At 49.8% G+C, this 22,145-nt stretch overlaps 1 protein-coding gene across 1 annotated transcript in view; it reads left to right on the forward strand.

Moving 5' to 3' along the window:
- Window positions 1-11,642: 11,642 nt before the first annotated feature.
- Window positions 11,643-22,145, forward strand: part of LOC121577920 (dedicator of cytokinesis protein 3) — a 255,676-nt gene continuing 245,173 nt past the window's right edge. Inside the window, exon 1 of the mRNA XM_045224098.1 lies at window positions 11,643-11,655. Within this exon, the coding sequence (XP_045080033.1) occupies window positions 11,643-11,655 (13 nt within the window). The remainder of the gene's footprint in view (window positions 11,656-22,145) is intronic.

The raw sequence follows: 22,145 nt of genomic DNA on the forward strand, positions 1-22,145 counted from the left end.
TTTAATGCATGCTATAATTCTGGCAAGCATGTACCTATTCTCCCTCCGTCTGTTGGTTGTGAAGGTCGATGGCTCGTCTATATGCGGTGTCTAGCTGAGCCAAAATGTTTGATTTCCCCAGTAATCCCAGTTTAACAGCATTGTCTATATGTGATGCACAATTCACATGTTTTGAGACCCTTTCAGACATGTTTTAAATCCTTAAACCCAGACTTGGACCACACACCCTCTCCACCGTATAGCAGGCAGGGGAAGCAAAATAGTGATTGTTTTGAGGCGCTTGCAGTTAGCCACTGCTTCCTTCCAAACCACTCTTTGTTGAATTTGCGATTTCCGACTTTTTGTGTAATGTTTATGTCCATGGCCGATGAGCACCGAGACGTTTTATCTCGAATTTCTCTTCATATGACAAGGATTGAAAAGGATTTACCAGTAGATTGTCAACGTGATTCATGATGATGACTGCTTGTCTAGCTTGCTAGCTAAGAAGTATGATGTTGACATGATCAGTCCAATCAAAGCTACGGTAGATAACACGTGATTTGATGTCATTTTATCTGTGGCCAATGACCTTGAGCCTTCTTGGATGGGCACTGCTACTGTAAATATGGCAGTACCCAAAGGGGCTTGAACTTTCTAGCTGTCCCTGTAGATTTTGCGGTGACATAGTGTCCCCATGAGTGACAGAACACTGAGCCAATCACGGAGCAACTAGAGAACATTACCAACCCCTACGCTCTGTATTTTCCCCTGACTGCCCCACCACCACAGAATAAAAAACAAAAAAACATTATTGAACCTTTATTTAACTAGGCAAGTCAGTTAAGAACAAATTCTTATTTACAATGACGGCCAACCAAAATGCTGCGGAGACGGGGGATTAAAAATAAAACTATAGGACAAAACACACATCACGACGAGACACCACAAAACTACATAAAGAGAGACCTAAGACAACAACACAACATGGCAGCAACACATGACAACACAGCATGGTAGCAACACATGACAACAACACGGTAGCAACACAACATGGCAGCAGCACAACATGGTAGCAGCACAAAACATGGTACAAACATTATTGGGCACAGACAACAGCACATAGGGCAAGAAGGTAGAGACAACAATACATCACGGCGAAGCAGCCACAAGTGTCAGTAAGAGTGTCCATGATTGAGTCTTGTAGAGATGGAGATAAAACTGTCCAGTTTGAGTGTTGTTTGCAACTCGTTCCAGTCGCTAGCTGCAGCACTGAGCTAGGCTGAAACCCCTGCATTTTGGAGCTGCCTTACTCAAGAAAGCAAAAAAGAGACCATGTTTGTATGCAGCTTTATTAACTCAATATGATTAATTTTTTTACATTGTTTGCAAACTGATATGTGACACATATTAATGCCAAAATAACATGCAATATATATATATATATATATATATATATATATATATATATATATATATATTATTTTCTTTTAGTTTTTTAGCTAAACAGGTGGGGCTCAAAACCCCTGGTCGGTTCAAACTTTGATTGGGAACAGATGACGTCATATAAAAACAAAACGATTAGTTGCCGGAGTGTAACTCCAGTTCTATGAGTGGAGCGGAGCCCCCATAGGGGAGCTCTGCTCCTAGTGGATTACCCTCTGCCCTAAGGCAGCAGCAGCCTGAAACAAATTTATGCACACACCTGCAGCCAATGGGAGCACAGGTGTCCCTATAAGAGGGATGCCTCCCCTCAATCTGCCTCCCGAGATATTATCTTCAGCGAGACTAGAGAGGGTCGGCAGGGCCTTAGGTCCTATGGGGCTCCGCTCCACTCATAGAACTGGAGTTACACTCCGGTAACTAATCGTTCTATATCGTGGAGCTCCGCCCCCATAGGGGAGCTCTGCTCCTAGTGGTTTAAGGCGGAGCGTAGCGCTCCCAAAATGACTCCCTGCCGAGCCTAACACTTCCCATTAAAAAATGAAAAGGTCAAGCCTAGCAATGGCCGCAACCAATTCCCGCAGTACTGCAACTAAAAACCCCTATGGGCGTCACAATATACCGCATCATTGGTTAAAGACCCGCCCCACCTAGTTCAATGGCAATGCCAATGACTAGTGTGCAGATCACCAGAATAGAAGCTACACTAATCTGTACTAGCAGATAGATGTGCCTCAATATCCTGTGAAAACACTACCGACCACTAATGGAATGACACCAAGTGTCACTCTACATTATGTGCACAGTAGACCACCTCACTCACTCAATGGAATCCCAGAGATTAGTAGGCAGGAACAAAATATAAGTCATACTAAACTGAACAATCAGATAGATGACCTCACATTCTGTCAATTCAATACATGCCTCTACTGTACTGAACCTGTCAGTCAAGAGTCATGCCACAAGATATGCTTTCCATCCAAAGCGGACTTGATAGAAACCTGTGTCCATCGTCCTGCTTTTCTCTCTTCTAGCTCAAGATTCCCCTTCAGCTATGCTGAGTACAATCGAGCCAGAGAGATAGAAAGCCTATCTATCAAAAAACATGTTTTCCTAACCAAAGCGGACCTGATGGGAACCTGTCCATAGTCCTGCTTTATCCTCTCTCTCCTGGCTCAAAATCTCCTTTCAGCTTTGCTGAGTACAGACCGAGCCCAAGAGTTAGAAAACATATCTGTCAAGAATACATCTTCCTAACCAAAGCGGACCTGATGGACACCCATGTCCACAGTCCTGCTTTTTCTCTTCCTTGCTCAAGATCTCCCTTCAGCCACGCTTGAGTACAGATCGAGCCAAAGAGTTAGAAGACATATCTAAGAGATAGAAACGGATAAATGGAGACGGTGTCGACCATGACGCTGCTCTACAAATATCCTCTACCCCTGTTCCTCTGAAGAGGGCAGTAGAAGCTGCTACTCCACGAGTGGAGTGAGATCTGATACCCTGAGGCAGTTGTCGCCCCGCTGCCTCGTAAGCTGTCTCAATACCTTCACAAAGCCAATGAGACAATCGCTGTTTTGAAAGTGGTCTACCTAATGCAGCCGCACCGTGACACACAAACAGCTGAGGCGATGACCCTAATCCGCTGCTGTGCGCTCAACGTAACACGCCAAAGCGCGCACTGGGCACAGACAATGAAGCTTTTCCTCACTCCTCTCCCCCATGAGGAGGGGGAGAAAAAGCCCACAACTCCACGGTCTGTGATCTATATGCACTGCTAATAACCTTCGGCACAAACGCCGGGTTAGGACGTAACACCGCTCTGCTCAGATCGCCATTAATGGCAAGACAGTCGGGTCTCGTAGACAGGGCACACAAATCACTGACACGCTTAGCGGTAGTCAAGGCGAGCAACAGTGCCGTCTTGATGGACAGCATCTTGAGGGGTATTTGATTCAATGGCTCGAACAGCGACTTACATAGCGCTTCGAGTACCAAAGCCAAATCCCACTGGGGCAGCGTGGCTCTAGGCATTGGCCTAAGCCGCCGCGTTCCCAATAAGAAACGTTTCACTAAAGGGTGGCTGAACACGTTCGTTCCGCCAAACCCCTCATGATCAGCTAAAATTGCCGCTGCAAACACTCTAATGGTGGAGGACGATTTCTGCTTATCAAACATAAACTGCAGAAAAGAGAGCACACTCTCAACCTGACAGTTCATGGGGTCCACACCTTGTGTGTCACACCATCGTGAAAAAACGTTCCACCTGCTGGTATACATCCTAGAAGTGGAACCGGCTCGTGCACCTTGTATGGTTCTGATCACTGCATCAGATAACCCACGGCGCCTCAACCTGTCCCATTCAGGAACCAAGCCTTCAGTGGTTGGCCGATTATGGGCCACTGCCCTATCGAGCCTCCCGCCTGGGTCAACGCGTCCCGTCGATGTGGAATTGGCCAAGGTGGCGCAATCAACATCTGACTCATCTCCGCGAAACCACGGAGCCCCCGGGCGATCGGGCGCTATCAGTATCACTGACAGCCCCCCTGACCTCACCCTGGCTAGCAGTGGGAGAATGCAAGACAGTGGAGGGAATGCATACAGGAGAACTTTCGGCCACGGGTAGTGCGCGAATGCGTCTCTTCCCAGTGGTGGTTCGTCCTGTTCCCTCAGAGAGATCCATAGGGGACATTACGCGTTCACGCGTGACGCGAATAGATCCACCTCGGCTCTCCCGAACTGTTCCCAAATTTGGAGAACAATGTCCGGATGCAGACACCACTCGTCGTCTCGAGGACCCCCTCTTGACATGATGTCTGCTCCTACGTTCAAGTAGCCCGGAATGTGTGCTGCTCTCAACGAGCGAAGGTGCTTGTGAGCCCACAGCCACAATTCCTCTGCCGCCCGGTGGAGAACAGGAGACCTGACTCCTCCCTGGCGATTTATGTGAGCCACTGTGGTCCGGTTGTCTGACCAGACCAGCACATCGCGACCCCGAAGGGTAGGCGCGAAGTGGGTCAGAACCAGTCGAACCGTTTCCAACTCCAAGAGGTTTATGTGACGACCTGATTGAGGCCACACACCTCATATCGCTTGAGTCTGACATGTCCCCTCCCCATCCAGTCAGAGAGAAGCATCTGTAAATACTGGAATGTAGGATGATACCTTGCCCATCGGGACTCCGTGCGTGAGAACGCTCGGATTCCTCCAATAGTCCAGGTCTGCTCTTAGCGAGAGAGGAACCACCACCAACCGATGACGTTGGACGCACTGGGTCTAGTCTTAGTTGGGCGAACCATCGCTGTATTCTGCGCATGTGCAGGAGTCCCAGCGGAACCACAGAGTGGGCTGACAACATGAGACCCAAAAGTGACATGATCGACAGTGCCGTCACTGTGCGAATTGGACGACACTTCCTCAGGGCTAGCAACAATGCTACCCTTCGAGGGTCCGAAATTCGAGCCCTCATCATTACAGTGTCTAGCTGTAGCCCCAGGTAGACAATCTGATGACTGGGCCAGGGTGCGCTCTTTTTCCAATTCACAGCGAACCCCAGACGCGTGAGATGAATCACTGTCTGTGTTGTGTGAGTGAACGCCAGCTCTGCTGACGGGGCGAGAACCAGCAGGTCGTCTCGGTAGGCTAATAGCCTTAACCCTTGACGACGCAACGGTTCCAATGCCGCCTCCACACATTTGGAAAACGTTCGAGGTGCCAGGGCGTACCCGAATTGCATCCTCGTGAACTCGTACGCCACCCCTTGAAAGGCGAACCGCAGAAACATCCTGTGACGCGATTGTATCGGCACATGGAAGTACGCGTCCTTTAGGTCTATGCTTGTACAAAAGTCTCCTTTCTGGACACATTCCAGTAGACGTTTTGTCGTCAGCATTCGGAAGGGTCGTTTGGTTATGCTCTCGTTGAGAGTGCGTGAATCCAAAATCGGCCTCACTCCCCCGTCTTTTTTGGGCACTAGGAAATAAGGCGAATATAGCCCTTTGTTCCTTTGCTCCCGGGGAACTACTGTGACCGCCTCCTTCGCCAAAAGTTCCGTAATCTCTGACATCAGAGCGGCCACTTTGTCTGGCGTTTTCATCACCGTCTCCACCACTCCCCTGAACGGGGGTGGGGTTCGATGGAATTGGAGGGCATAACCCTTCTGCAACGTCTGTTCTAGCCAGCGTGAGAGGGGTACAGCTTCGTTGCCACTGCCAGCAATGCAGGGAAAGCGGGCGCGCACGAAGCTGTGGTGCATCCAGTAGGAAGGACCTGTATTCCTCTATGGCCGCCGCCGCTATTCCCCAACACTGGGTTGGTGGAATAGCCCAAGGCGGGCCCCCTCGAAAGGGGAGAGGAAACATCAGCTCGTTCTGAGAGAATCGGAGGCCTTGATACGTCAGTTACGTCTGTAACTCTAGTATTCCGGCCCTCCGTGAACGTAGCACGGTTTTGAGCTGCACTGACTGAGGTATTAACCTGAGACAGAGCGCCCTCCCCGGATAGCAATTGCGTCATCATGTCATTGTCTGACTGAGACTGCTGCTTGCCATGAGATCCGTCCATTGCAGTACTCAACAGAGTCTGGAAAGTGTGGTCTCTAATTGGTACCACAAGGTGGCGCCACAATACCTCTTTTTCACTGGTCTCATGAGGTTGCTCAACTACACACTCTAGGTGTGGTGAGCTGTACTCAGAGTAGTGGGTATTGTTACGTTCTGAATTAACCGGGGGCGCCCATACATCGGTTACACCTGTAACTCTAGTATTTCGGCCCTCCGTGAACGTCGCACAGGTCTGAACTGCGCTTGCTGAGGCGTTAGCCTGAAGCAAGGCATCATTCCCAGCTAGCGGCTGCGTCTTCATGTCATACTTAGACTGAGACAGCTGCCTGCTATGTGAGACCTTTACTACAGAGCTCCTAGGAGTCTGTAGTAAAATATCTTTATTAGGTGAGCTAAGGCTACGCCTTGCTACCTTTTTCTCCTTCCTCTCCTGTGTGTTCAACTACGCACCTTCGGTGGGTTGAGCTACACTCAGGATGGTGGGAGAGGATTCATCGGACATGTAGTACTCTGCAATGTGTCATGGAAAAAGGGCTCTTTTTGTGACAATGTCAGTGGGAGCCAACTCTTTATTCACATAACAACAATAAACATTTCCCTCCATGCCCTGAACAATAGGGTGGGGGGGAACAGTGGGCTCTGTCGGCGTCCAGCGCCCGAGCCGTCATCCGTCCTCTCCCCCTCGTCCCGTCATTGACGCCCTGCGTTTCTGGCTGACCTTCTGGTGTTGCCAGGACGGTTTTGTGACGACCTCTCTCGCGGGCGGAATCGTCGCCACCACTGTCGTCGCTGGGGGGCCGAGCCCGCTCGCCTGCTGTCGGTGGTAGGCGCCTGTCGCCTGGCCCGTCGCCTCCCTGTAGTTCTACTGGGGCGTTAGAGGTTGACGGGTTAGTTGAGGCCCTGCTAAACTTGCCTGCCAATGGCAGGTGTTTAGCCAGGTGCTTCCTCTCTTCGTCTAGCTTGCCGAAACGCTCCGTCGCCTCCTTAACGGGCGACCCCAAAGAGGCCCTCGCTAGAGACTGGGAGGCGTTTAGCAGCGAGGCTCTGTCCGTCTCCTTCATGGCCGTCATTGACAGCCAGAGGTGACGTTCCATGACCACCGAGGTGGCCATGGACCGGCCTGCGCATATCGCCGACGCCTGTGTCAGATGAAGAATAGCGCCAGAAATCCTGGACGCCTCTTCAATCTCCTCGCTGGTCAACTCAGACCTACCCGTTGTTAGATGGGATAGGGAGGCCGCGAGGAGGGCAATGTTGTTAGCCGCTGACACAGCCTGGGCTCCCAGCGTAAAGGACTTCTCAGCCAGCTGTGCTGTGAGTCTGTCCTTTTGTGCTGGCAAGGTGGCTTTCTTGGAGGCCGCCCAGGGACTCGAACCCAGCACTAGATACGCCGCCATGGCGCTCTCGAGCCTAGGGATTCCCTTGGCAGCCCACTCACGTCCAGCCACTCTCGTGAATGGGGTGTACACTCTGGCCGGCGAACGCGCCGCCAGGGGTGTATCCCACGAGCCCTCAACATATTTTCCGAGAGAAGGCATAGCAGGAGCCATTGGTTCAGCTGCCTTTCTCGGTCTAGAGTAGGGGCCGCCCTCCATCATGTCGACCTCCACAGGGGGGGGGGAGCAGGGGGCAGCGCTATCTCAAGTCGATTCGCGGCTCTCTCAATGAGTTCGGGAAAGTCCGAACGCAGAGAGGCCGCTGCGAAGGACAGGGCTGCTGACTTAACAGAGCCCGTGTCGTCATCGCACAAGGAGCCTTCAGATCTCACACTCCCCAAAGGGAAGGGGGTCTTGAAGGTTGGCGTCAGAGAGTCGGATTGTTCCATTGGAACATCCATCTCTGCGTCTCTCTCCTTGTCATCCCCTGAGTCAGCACTGTCCGTCGACGCCTCTGAAGCAGAGGCGAGAAGAGACAGTACATCCTCTAGGGGGATATCCTCCCTAAAAAACGCCCAACGCTGCTTCCTCACCTTCATAGGAAGGAGGGCGCAGGAGGCGCAATTAGGGGATTGCCGGTCCCTTCCTTGGCATGCTGCGGCCCCAAACACACGAAACAGAGGTCGTGGGGGTCCGTAGATGCCATGGAGGTACATCGGCACTGAGCCCTGAAAAGGGCTTTTGGGGGTGGAAAATCTCCTGGTGTGCTCATATTAGAAGACGTCGATGGCTGGCTCATCGACAGCGATTTCTTCCTGAGTCTTCTCTTCGTCTCTTCTTGGCTTCTTCAGTCTAGTCGTCCAGTCGCTGAAGATAATGGGAGGCAGATTGAGGGGAGGCATCCCCTCTTATAGGGACACCTGTGCTCCCATTGGCTGCAGGTGTGTGCATACATTTGTTTCAGGCTGCTGCTGCCTTAGGGCAGAGGGTAAACCACTAGGCGCAGAGCTCCCCTATGGGGCGGAGCTCCACGATATAGAACTGTTGCGCTCCCTCACCTAAAAATCAGCACTACACCACTGACTATAGCCTGTTTAAATTGTGACTGCTGAGCCAATCACGTTCAAAAGTCAGAAATAAGTTGTACAGTATTTAAAGTGGGACTGCTGTCGCAAGTCCATAAAAAAATAAGCCTACCTTCTTACCATAATATACCAGGTATTTTCAAGTCAATATAACTAAACCTACTATCAGTTGATCATGAAACATTAGATTTGTTCAACTGTGTGGCTATGTTATTGTTGGACATGTACCGAAGCGCAACAATAGGACTCGAACGATTATCACCTTAGCAACAGTAAGTAGTCAGACACAGCATTCCAAATCATTCATTATTTTCCAATTCTAAACCATTTGCAATATGCAAAAATGATTCACGCGTTTCTATGAGCAATCCAATGGCATATTTTAACACCTCAACGAAGAGGATTCCACTTCAGGTACCGAGACCCAAAAGTGCGATGATTTACCGCGACAGCGACTCGAAGAGTGTACCGAGACCCAAAAGTGCAATTTACCGTGACCGTCGAAGAAAGTCAAGTTCAGTCTTGGTGCCAGGCTGTGTGAAACGGGAGAGATGTTCGTTGTGCCCGACTGCCAGCACAATATGAGAATCAGAGAGCTAAAAAACGCCATGGAATTAGTGGTTGGGATTCCCACAGACTTCCAGAGAGTATGCTAACTGGATAAAGGTCAAATAAATATGTTTGATCTCATTTGCTGGTTTAACTGTTGACATATTTGAATAAGAAATGGGAAGTCGTTGTTAATTAATTTCTTAGATGTATTCATTTATTTTTAATGGGTTTAATGAAGTTAGAATCACAGCCCTTATAAATCTCAAAAGTAGGCTAGTAGTGACAGGCCCATCATGGTGAACATTTGATTATAGGGTGTTTTCCAGTTTGCCTAATTATCTAATGATGTGCTTGTCTGACCAGACCCAATGTATACTCCACCCAACAGGTGACCTTTATGATGACACCACTATTCACTGTAATGACATGGTCCCTGGAACTACTGTCACCCTGATGATCTGGCCTTACGATGGATGGGCTGAGCTTGTGATATCTGCAGCTACTGGGGATGTACTCAAGGTGATGTGGCATAAAAGAAAAACCTAGAACAGTCTACAGCAGTCATACACAGAGACTCTCTATGGCTCAGGTCAATATTGATCATAATTTTTAAAAAAGAACCATCATCAACAAAAATAGTAATAGCAATACTGCATTTCTTTACTAGACATGCTGAAAGATCCACCTCCTTATTTGATGTAATGTGGCTAGCCTGTACTTACTGCACATCTAAACATTTACATTTACGTCATTTAGCAGACGCTCTTATCCAGAGTGACTTACAAATTGGTGCATTCAACTTATGATAGCCAGTGGGACAAACACTTTTTTTTTATGGGGGGGGGGGGCGGGTAGAAGGATTACTTTTATGCTATTCCAGGTATTCCTTAAAGAGGTAGGGTTTCAAGTGTCTCCGGAAGGTGGTCAGTGACTCAGCTGTCCTGGCGTCGTGGGGGAGCTTGAACCACCATTGGGGTGCCAGAGCAGCGAATAGCTTTGACTGGGCTGAGCGGGAACTGTGCTTCTTTAGAGGTAGGGGGGCTAGCAGGCCAGTGGATGAAGGTAGTGCCCTCGTTTGGGTGTAGGGTCTGATCAGAGCCTGAAGGTAAGGAGGTGCCGTTCCCCTCACAGCTCCGTAGGAAAGCACCATGGTGTTGTAGTAACAACATCTCACAGCTGTTATTACAACATGTAGACCTTATTAACTTCACTCTTCCCTTTTTTTAGGATGAACATTTCTACTTTTCACACATAAAAAGGACTATTTTCCTCTTTATTTCACGTAGCTCAAGAATGTGATGTCCAAACCAGCACCGCCACGTTCCTCCCATCCCAGTGCTATGGGTTCTATGGGTGGAGCTCCCTCCTGGCTCTCTCACCGTCTCTTCTCTGCTCTGTTCATCAGTGCCCACCGTGGACACATGCCCGCTGTCCGCTCCCTGCTCCAACAAGGTACCCACCACCGCAGAGGCAAAACATCTGGATATCACCGGCGCACTGGAAAAACCTTGTATCTCACTTTGGGTGATTTTGATCAATTATTCTACATCAATTGAATGTAGACATCCCCCTCAGAGGTGTCATGCCCATAGCGGGCACATGTCAGGTGCCCCCTCAGATTTGTCATGTAAAAGACATTTGCAAAAAACATGTAATAATCTCTGTAATACTACTAGCCACTTAGCAATTTTATGAAGTTGGCTTTAGCTAGCCCAGATAGGTTCCCGATCTCCCAGCTACCAAGAAGCCATTTCAGGCTATCAATCAAGTAAGAGTAATTAGCTTGTCTAACTAGCTTAGCTGGCATGCCTGCTGGCAAGGTTGGTAGACTTTAGAAAAAGCAAGCAGTAACTAAATGTACTGAATATTTTACCTAGATTTGAGGAAGAGATGCAGAGAAGCATATTTAGTTCATTTAATAAAAGAACCACCAGTCAGGATGATACAGACAGTTCAAGAGTTATGCTTAGAGATGCAGAAAAAAATTGTTTTGTATTAATTTTTTACATATAATTAAGTATAGTGATAATGGCTCTAGATTGCAGGAAAAAGCTGTTTCATGTGTTTGAAAAATGCTAAACTCTTCAATTTATGGACAGAGGACCTGGCAGCTCTTCCTCTTCCACTGGCAGGAGCGGGCGCAGGGCGTGCGCCTCATGCCTCACCTGGACGAGACTGAGCTGTTCGCCCACTAGAAACATGACTCCCAGCTACGCACCTGGCACCGGGGTGCCCACACCCAGAGATACATGGCCCACCTGGGGCGCTGTAGCCGTGGGGTGGAGGGCAGGGTGGAAGTGAGGCAGCTGGGGCCACTGCAGAACACGGCCATGAGGGCCCAGGCAAGGAGGGCGTGGATGGGGGACGCGTGACCAGAGCTGCAGTTCAAGAACAGGGCGGGTGGCCAAGAGCCTGGTCCTGGAGAGCCGTGCACGCAGGATTTTATTCCAGCCCAGCACTAACACACCAGTTCCTAACTACTCTAGATTGAATCGCATGAGCAGTCGGATCATTTGAATCAGATGTGTTAGTGTTGGGTTGGAACAAAAAACCTGCTAACAGACAATGTTTCCCCCTTCATAATTTAGTCAGAAGTCGGAAGTTCGCCTACCTCTCCCACATCTGACGTTGAGTAAGCGCTCGCAATGGCTCTGAGCAGTAAGACTTCCTTCATGAAATGAGCAAGAGGCAGACAAGTAGATGAACTGACAATTATAATCAAGATGAACCAGTGAGAATAAAGGTGCAGCAAAAGGGTGCAATTGCATTAGTCAGATGGTGAAATAAGACGTCTGGAGAAACCTGGACAACAGAATGTGACACTGCTTATAGGTGAATAAAATAAACCAGAGAGATACATGAGAACAATATGATAAAAAAATACTAATACTGTATGATAAAAGCCAATTCAAAGGGAGTTTAAGACTGGTAAAAGGGGAAGAAAGTACCTTTAAAGCTTAAATGATTGTAGTCATGTGAACTGTTCTATCAAACAAATGCATTGCCGTTGCACCATGGCAGCATATACAGGGGAGTGATAGTAGTATTCATCTTTGATGTATCATTTGCCCTGCATAGAAATGTAGATTTATAGATTTCAATGGTGTCTATTTTGATAGTCACAATACTCTTGTATACATGTCAATATATTCTACATGTCAAATATTCTATGTCAATATATTCCACATGTCAATATATTCTACATGTCAATATATTCTACATGTCAATATATTCTACTTGTCAATACATTCTACATGTCAATACATTCTACATGTCAATATATTCTACATGTCAATACATTCTACATGTCATGTCAATATATTCTACATGACAATATATTCTACGTCAATATATTCCACATGTCAATATATTCTACATGTCAATATATTATTTTGTATTTCTTTCATTCTTATGTGTACCTTTTTTATTTCTCATGTGTATTTATTTTATATGACTTAGTATTACTGCAACGTTGAGGAAGAACTTGCATGCAATCTTTTCACTGTACTGTTTACACCTGCTGTATCCTGTGCATGTTCCGGAGCGACCCACTAGGTGTGATCCTCCGACAACCTTAGGCACCTCCTCACTCACAGTCTGGACTAATCATCATCCTATTGGTGTCACCTGTGTCTACCTGTTCACCTGTGTATTTATGCCCTCACTTCCCTGTGTTCCCTTGCTCTGTTTTCTCTGCTAGTTCTCGATGCCAAACAGTACTGATCAGTGTCTGATTGCGAGATGTATGCACAGGTACTTGAGAAGTGTTCTCCCTGTTTCGTTATTTGTTTCAGTCGTAGGTAGTATTTCGTATTTTGTCTGTCAACCGGTTTTTGGAGACTTTTTTGCTCCGCCTTTCTTTTATTGTGATAAGTCCCGCTTATTTTTGTATTCTGGCTTGGGACCTCCAGTAAAGATCCTTGTTTCACCATCTCTGCCTACTGCCTATTGTACAGTCATGGTCAAAAGTTTTGAGAATGACACAAATATTAATTTTCAAAAGTCTGCTGCCTCAGTTTTTATGATGGCAATTTGCATATACTCCAGAATGTTATGAAGAGTGATCAGATGAATTGCAATTAATTGCAAAGTCCCTTTTGCCATGAAAATAAACTTAATCCCCAAAAAACATTTCCACTGCATTTCAGCCCTGCCACAAAAGGACCAGCTGACATCATGTCAGTGATTCTCTCGTTAACACAGGTGAGAGTGTTGACGAGGACAAGGCTGGAGATCACTCTGTCATGCTGATTGAGTTAGAATAACAAACTGGAAGCTTTAAAAGGAAGGTGGTGCTTGAAATCATTGTTCTTCCTCTGTTAACCATGGTTACCTGCAAGGAAACATGTGCCGTCATCATTGCTTTGCACAAAAAGGGCTTCACAGGCAAGGATTTTGCTGCTAGTAAGATTGCACCTAAATCAACCATTTATCGGATCATCAAGAACTTCAAGGAGAGAGTTTAAATTGTTGTGAAGAAGGCTTCAGGGCGCCCAAGAAAGTCTAGCAAGCGCCAGGACTGTCTCCTAAAGTTGATTCAGCTGCGGGATAGGGGCACCACCAGTGCAGAGCTTGCTCAGGAATGGCAGCAGGCAGGTGTGAGTGCATCTGCACGCACAGTGAGGCGAAGACTTTTGGAGGATGGCCTGGTGTCAAGAAGGGCAGCGAGGAAGCCACTTCTCTCCAGGAAAAATATCAGGGACAGACTGATATTCTGCAAAAGGTACAGGGATTGGACTGCTGAGGACTGGGGTAAAGTCATTTTCTCTGATGAATCCCCTTTCCGATTGTTTGGGGCATCCGGAAAACACCTTGTCCGGAGAAGACAAGGTGAGCGCTACCATCAGTCCTGTGTCATGCCAACAGTAAAGCATCCTGAGACCATTCATGTGTGGGGTTGCTTCTCAGCCAAGGGAGTGGGCTCACTCACAATTTTGCCTAAGAACACAGCCATAAATAAAGAATGGTACCAACACATCCTCCGAGAGCAACTTCTCCCAACCATCCAAGAACAGTCTGGTGACGAACAATGCCTTTTCCAGCATGATGGAGCACCTTGCCATAAGGCAAAAGTGATAACTAAGTGGCTCGGGGAACAAAACATCGACATTTTGGGTCCATGGCCAGGAAATTCCCCAGACCTTAATCCCATTTAGAACTTGTGGTCAATCCTCAAGAGGCGGGTGGACAAACAAAAACCCATAAATTCTATATTTGACCCCTCTGCAAAACATGACTTAGTACTTGGTGGCAAAACCCTTGTTGCCAATCACAGAGGTCAGACGTTTCTTGTAGTTCGCCACCAGGTTTGCACACATCTCAGGAGGGATTTTGTTCCACTCCTCTTTGCAGATCTTCTCCAAGTCATTAAGGTTTCGAGGCTGACGTTTTGCAACTCGAACCTTCAGCTCCCTCCACAGATTTTCTATGGGATTAAGGTCTGGAGACTGGCTAGGCCACTCCAGGACCTTAATGTGCTTCTTCTTGAGCCACTCCTTTGTTGCCTTGGCCGTGTGTTTTGGGTCATTGTCATGCTGGAAATCCCATCCACGACCCATTTTCAATGCCCTGGCTGAGGGAAGGAGGTTCTCACCCAATATTTGACGGTACATGGCCCCGTCCATCGTCCCTTTGATGCGGTGAAGTTGTCCTGTCCCCTTAGCAGAAAAACACCCCCCAAAGCATAATGTTTCCACCTCCATGTTTGACGGTGGGGATGGTGTTCTTGGGGGTCATAGGCAGCATTCCTCCTCCTCCAAACACGGCGAGTTGAGTTGATGCCAAAGAGCTCGATTTTGGTCTCATCTGACCACAACACTTTCACCCAGTTCTCCTCTGAATCATTCAGATGTTCATTGGCAAACTTCAGACGGCCCTGTATATGTGCTTTCTTGAGCAGGGGGACCTTGCGGGCACTGCAGGATTTCAGTCCTTCACGGCGTAGTGTGTTACCAATTGTTTTCTTGGTGACTATGGTCCCAGCTGCCTTGAGATCATTGACAAGATCCTCCTGTGTAGTTCTGGGCTGATTCCTCACCGTTCTCATTGCAACTCCACGAGGTGAGATCTTGCATGGAGCCCCAGGCCGAGGGAGATTGACAGTTATTTTGTGTTTCTTCCATTTGCGAATAATCGCACCAACTGTTGTCACCTTCTCACCAAGCTGCTTGGCGATGGTCTTGTAGCTCATTCCCAGCCTTGTGTAGGTCTACAATCTTGTCCCTGACATCCTTGGAGAGCTCTTTGGTGGAGAGTTTGGAATCTGATTGATTGATTGCTTCTGTGGAAGGTGTCTTTATACAGGTAACAAACTGAGATTAGGAGCACTCCTTTAAGAGTGTGCTCCTAATCTCAGCTCATTACCTGTATAAAAGACACCTGGGAGTCAGAAATCTTTCTGATTGAGAGGGGGTCAAATACTTATTTCCCTCATTAAAATGCAAATCAATTTATAAAATTTTTGACATGCGTTTTTCTTGATTTTGTTGTTGTTATCCTGTCTCTCAATGTTCAAATAAACCTACCATTAAAATTATAGACTGATCATTTCTTTGTCAGTGGGCAAATGTAAAAAATCAGCAGGGGATCAAATACTTTTTTCCCTCACTGTACAGTGTGTGCAAATGTAGCAAGTTATGGAGGTAAGGCAATAAATAGGCCTGTAACGATCCCGGCTGTCTGAGTCGGGTCCTGTCTGGTGACTAGTGTTCCTGTTCGTAATCTCCAGTTTCCCGAGGGTTCGGGAACGCTCCGGGGGAGCGCTCTTGTTTTCCGCACCTGCATCCCATCAGCAATCTGCACACCTGGTCCTGATCATCACCCTTCTTAGGCTCTGGCCGAACATCCAGTTCCTGCCGGATCGTTAGCCATGAACAGTAGGTGTATCAGAGTATCAGTCCTAGAGCGTCTAGCGTTAGTTTTGTTGTTTGGTCCTTGTTGGTTTATTGTTACTTACCTCCGTTTTTGTTCCATCTGCAGTCACTCGTCCGGAACCTTCACCCCTACCTCTGCCTGATGGTCGGCGGCTGCCGAGCCATCACTGGACCAACACCTGCACCCTCAACAACTCATCCACGCCGCCCGCTCTGTCCCTGGATTATTCTGCACCTTTTTGAATCTGTAATAAACCCTCACCTTCGTTCAACTCTCCTTGTCCTGGTCTGCTTCTGGGTTCTGTCTGAGGGAACCGTGACAGAACGATCCGGCCAGTAATGAACCCAGCGGACCTGGACTCTGTTCGCCATGCCATTACCCAGCAGGAGAAGATGTTGGGCCATCATAGCACGGTACTACAGGAGATCGCGTTGTCAGTTCGGAACCTTTCTACCGGTCTGACGGAGGTCCAGAACCAACGCCAGTGTCCGGTGGAGGACCCACTACCGGTTTCACCCATCTCGCCTGCCGCTTCTGGGAGTTGTGTCCCTCCGTGAGCCCAAGGTTCCGACGCCGGATAAATATGAGGGGGAGCTGGGAAGATGCCGTTCCTTCCTTATGCAGTGTGGATTAGTGTTCGATCTACAGCCCTACTCTTATGCCACAGACAAGGCTAGGATAGCCTTTGTGATTGAGTTGCTGCGTGGTCGGCGCTGGAGTGGGCTTCAGCCGTTTGGGAACGACAGGATCCCTGCATGGCTTCATACCAGGGGTTCACGGCCGAGATGAGGAAGCTCTTCGACCATTCCGTCCGAGGGGAGGGACGCAGCTAGGCGCCTGTTTTCTCTTCACCAAGGAACTCGCAGCGTGGCCGACTTCGTGATCGAGTTCAAGACGTTGGCTGTGGAGAGTGGGTGGAACGAGGAGTCTTTGCAAGCGGCCTTTTACCAGGGTCTGTCGGAGCAGCTCAAGGATGAGTTGATCTCCTATCCGAGCCTAGTGACCTGGACAGCTTGGTAGCCTTGTCTATTCGGGTGGATAATCGAGTCCGAGAGCGAAGGAGGGAGAAGCAATGGGGTCCGTCCAATCGATCAGCTTCTCAGTTCCCAGTCGGGTCGGGTGGTGGACCAGAACACGTCGATCATTCTCCACCACAAAGGATTAGTGGAGAGGACCTCTCTCCCGATTCTGAACCCATGCAAGTGGGGGCGGCACGGGTTAACCAAGGAGGAGCGTCAACATAGACGTAAGACCAACTGCTGCCTCTACTGTGGTCGCTCGGGACATTACATCTCCACTTGTTCCCGGCGGTCGTCAAACTGCCCGGCTCGCTAAAGTTGGGAGGACTTTTAGCGAGCCAGTTTCAACCTCTCAGTACCTCTGTCAGACCCCGCTTCCCGGCTACCCTTGTGAACAGGAATCAGAGCTTAGCGCTTAACGCTTTTATCGATTCAGGTGCCGATGGAAGCTTTCTTGATGCCGAGTTGGTGGAACAGCTGGGGCTTTCCAAGGAGCAATTGCCGGAAGCCATTGAAGCGACCACTCTGAACGGCAGTAGTCTGGCACGTATCCACGATGAGGACTGAACCGGTTAAGATGCGGTTGTCGGGGAATCATTCTGAGATGATTTCATTTTTCATTCTGCCGTCTTCCCATGTTCCTCTGGTCCTTGGATACCCCTGGCTGAAGGAACACAATCCCACGTTCGATTGGGTGACGGGCAAGGTAACGAGTTGGAGCCTCGATTGTCATGCTAACTGTCTCAAGACTGCCTGCCCCCATTCGGTTCCCAGTCAGGTGATTGAGGCTAAACCCCCAGATTTGTCCCTGGTTCCCGAGACATATCACGATTTGGGGGAAGTTTTCAGTAAGCAGAAGGCTCTGTCACTCCCTCCCCACCGACCATATGATTGTGCCATCAACCTGGTTCCTGGAGCTGTCTACCCCAAGGGAAGGTTATACAGTATCTCCCGACCTGAACGTGAGGCGTTGGAGACCTACATCAAGGAGTCCCTAGCTGCTGGTCTCGTTCGTCCCTCGTCATCACCCCTGGGGGCAGGATTCTTCTTTGTGGGTAAGAAGGATGGCTCTCTTCGACCGTGTATTGATTATCGGGGTTGAATGACATCACGGTCAAGAACAAGTATCCCCTGCCCTTGATGAGTTCTGCCTTCGACTCCTTACAGGGTGCTACGGTGTTCACCAAGCTAGACCCTACGCAATGCGTATCACCTGGTCCGGATCAGAGAGGGGGACGAGTGGTTGACGGGTTTCAATACACCGATGGGTCGCTTGAGTATCAGGTGATGCCGTTTGGACTGACCAATGCTCCAGCGGTATTCCAGAGTATGGTGAACGGCGTCCTGAGAGATATGATCGGTCTCTTCGTGTTTGTTTACCTGGATGACATTCTGATCTTCTCGAAGGAACCTTCCGACCACGTCCAGCATGTCCGGCAGGTTCTGCAGCGATTGTTGGAGAATCGCCTGTTCGTGAAGGCCGAGAAGTGCGAGTTTCACGCCCACACGACATCCTTTCTCGGGTACATCATCTCCAGGGGAGAGATTAGGATGGACCAGGAGAAGGTTAGAGCGGTTCTGGAATGGGCCCAGCCCGGTACGAGATTGCAGCTCCAGAGATTTTTGGGGTTTGCGAATTTCTACCGCAGATTCATCCGGGATTACAGCCGTGTGGCCGCTCCATTAACCGCCTTGACTTCCAGTATCAGGACCTTCAAGTGGAATCCGGAGGCGGATCGTGCGTTTCTGGATTTGAAGAGGCGATTCACCAACGCACCGATTCTCTCTCAACCGGACACGGGCCGTCAGTTCGTCGTTGAAGTGGACGCGTCTGATGTGGGAGTTGGCGCCATCCTGTCGCAGCGATGCTCCACGGACAGTAAACTCCATCCCTGCGCCTACTACTCTCGTCGCCTTTCGCCTGCGGAGAGGAATTACGATGTGGGTAACCGGGAGCTTCTCGCGGTGAAACTTGCCTTGGAGGAGTGGCGCCACTGGTTGGAGGGGGCGGAGCAACCGTTTATTGTCTGGACTGACCACAAGAATCTTGCTTACGTGCAATCGGCTAAACGTCTCAACTCCCGTCAGGCCAGGTGGGCGTTGTTTTCCGATTCAAGTTTTTCCTGACGTTCCGACCTGGATCTAAGAACGGCAAGGCGGACGCCTTGTCCCGGATGTTCTCCAAGACGGAGGAGAGTGGGTCCAAGACCGAGACGATTCTCCCCCCCGGAACTGCGTCGTGGGAGCAGTTATTGAAGATTGAGGAGGAGGTGCTGGCGGCCCGCCGGACTCAGCCCGGTCCCGGTAGCAGTCCACCCGGTCGGTTGTTTGTGCCTGAGTCGGTTCGTCCTGCTGTCCTCAAATGGTCCCACGCCAGCAAGATGGCTTGTCACCCTGGCGTGGCTCGGACAATGGCGTTTCTTCGCAGACGTTTTTGGTGGCCTGCCATGGCCGAGATACTCGGGTTTTGTTGCTGCCTGTCCAGTGTGTGCGCAGAATAAGAGTACCAATCGGCCCAGCTCTGGACTACTTCACCCCCTTCCTATTCCCCGGCCACCATGGTCGCATCTGGCCCTGGACTTCGTCACTGGGTTGCCCGCTTCTGAGGGGAACACGGTCGTTCTGACTATCGTGGACAGATTCAGCAAGTTCGCCCACTTTGTCCCAATTGCCAAGCTTCCCTCTGCCTCGGAACGTCCGAGATCCTGGTTAAGGGAGGTTTTTCAGGGTCCACGGTTTGCCCAGTGATATCGTTTTCCGACCGTGGCCCTCAGTTTACCTCTGCTGTCTGGAAGTCCTTCTGTTTGGCCATTGGAGCTACAGTCAGTCTCACATCTGGTTTTCACCCCCAATCCAATGGTCAGGCGGAGAGAGCCAACCAGAAGATGGAATCCACGCTACGCTGTCTGGTCTCTTCCAACCCCACCTCCTGGGTCTCTCAGTTGCCTTGGGTTGAGTATGCCCACAATACTCTTCCTACATCTGCCACTGGGATGTCTCCCTTCCAGTGCCTGTATGGCTACCAACCTCCCCTGTTTCCTTCTCAGGAGAAGGAGCTCTCAGTGCCTTCTGTTCAGGCCCATATTCTCGTTGCCACCGGACCTGGCATCGGGCCAGAAAGGCACTCCTTAGAGTTCGGACCGGTATCAGCTCCAGGCGAATCGTCGCCGGATCCCGCTCCCACCTATACCATCGGAGATAGGGTTTGGTTGGCCACGGGGATCTTCCGTTACGGACTGAGTCTAGGAAGTTGTTACCGAGTTCATTGGTCCGTTTGTGGTGGAGAAGGTGATCAATCCAGTGGCAGTTCGACTCAAACTACCGAGGACGCTCAGAGTCCATCCCACCTTTCATGTCTCCTGCCTCAAGCCTGTCTTCCTCAGTCCTCTGTTGCCTCCTCCGCCTCCTCCTCCTCCTCCTCGGATGATCGGAGGTGGTCCTGCCTACACGGTGCGGCGCATCATGGATTCCAGACGGCGGGGGCGGGGTTTCCAGTATCTCGTGGACTGGGAGGGGTAGTGGCCCTGAGGAGAGGAGTTGGATTCGCGGCGACAGGTCCTGGATGCGGAACTCATCAGTGACTTCTACCGCCTCCATCCTGGCGCTCCGGGAGTCCGCCCGGTGGCGTTAAGTCGGAGGGGGGTACTGTAACGATCCCGGCTGTCTGAGTCGGGTCCTGTCTGGTGACTAGTGTTCCTGTTCGCAATCTCCAGTTTCCCGGAGGGTTCGGGACCAGCTCCGAGGAGCGCTCTTGTTTTCGCACCTGCATCCCATCAGCAATCTGCACACCTGGTCCTGATCATCACCCTTCTTAGGCTCTGGCCGAACATCCAGTTCCTGCCGGATGCGTTAGCCATGAACAGTAGGTGTATCAGAGTATCAGTCCTAGAGCGTCTAGCGTTAGTTTTGTTGTTTGGTCCTTGTTGGTTTATTGTTACTTACCTCCGTTTTTGTTCCATCTGCAGTCACTCGTCCGGGAACCTTCACCCTACCTCTGCCTGATGGTCGGCGGCTGCCGAGCCATCACTGGACCAACACCTGCACCCTCAACAACTCATCCACGCCGCCCGCTCTGTCCCTGGATTATTCTGCACCTTTTTTGAATCTGTAATAAACCCTCACCTTCGTTCAACTCTCCTTGTCCTGGTCTGCTTCTGGGTTCTGTCTGAGGGAACCGTGACAAGGCCATAGTGCAAAATAATTACAATTTAGTATTAACACTGGAATGATAGATGTGCAAGAGACGATGTGCAAATAGAGATACTGGGGTGCAAATGAGCAAAATAAATAACAATATGGGGATGAGGTAGTTGGGTGGGCTAATTTCAGATGGGCTGTGTACAGGTGCAGTGATCGGTAAGCTGCTCTGACAACTGATGCTTAGTGAGGGAGATTAGAGTCTCCAGCTTCAGAGATTTTTGCAGTTCATTCCAGTCATTGGCAGCAGAGAACTGGAAGGAATGGCAGCCACATGAGGTGTTGGCTTTGGGGATGACCAGTGAGATATACCTGCTGGAGCGCATTGTCACGTTCGTTTGGGGACGGGTCAGACCAAGGCGCAGCGTGAAATGCGTACATGTTTATTTCACCGATAAACACACGACAAAACAACAAACCAACGAAACGTGAAGTCCTAGGCTAAACACAAACAAGCCTCAACACGGAACAAGATCCCACCACTAACGAGTGCCAATAGGCTGCCTGTATGATCCCAATCAGAGACAACGAGCGACAGCTGTCTCTGATTGGGAATCACACCCGGCCAAACATAGACATACAATCCTAGAATGACAACATAGAAAACACAACATAGAACACCACACCCTGACTCAACATACCAGAGTCCCATAAGTGGGCGTGACAGTCCCCCAAAGGTGCGGACTCAACGCACAACATAAACATAACAGGGTAGGGGCCGGGTGGGCATTCCGCCTCGGAGGCGGATCCGGCTCGGGCGTGAAGACCACATCCTCTCCCGCCTCCCTGTTGCGCCTGGTCTGGTCTGGACCTCGGCGCGCTGCTTCCCTCTCCTTCCTCCCAGAAGTACCAAGCCCTGTCTGGACCCTGGTGTGGGAGACCCCGAACCTGGAGAGGGGCTGGCGTCTGGGTCTGTACTGGAGCCGCTGACCGGAGCTGGACCGGGCACCGGTGGAGCGGACTGCTCAGGCTCCGGACTGGAACCGGACCGGAGCTGGACCGGGCACCGGTGGAACGGACTGCTCTAACTCTGGAGTGGAGCAGCTGACCGGAGCTGGA

The sequence above is a fragment of the Coregonus clupeaformis genome, chromosome 12, assembly GCF_020615455.1.
Source record: "Coregonus clupeaformis isolate EN_2021a chromosome 12, ASM2061545v1, whole genome shotgun sequence".
Lineage (NCBI taxonomy): Eukaryota > Metazoa > Chordata > Actinopteri > Salmoniformes > Salmonidae > Coregonus > Coregonus clupeaformis.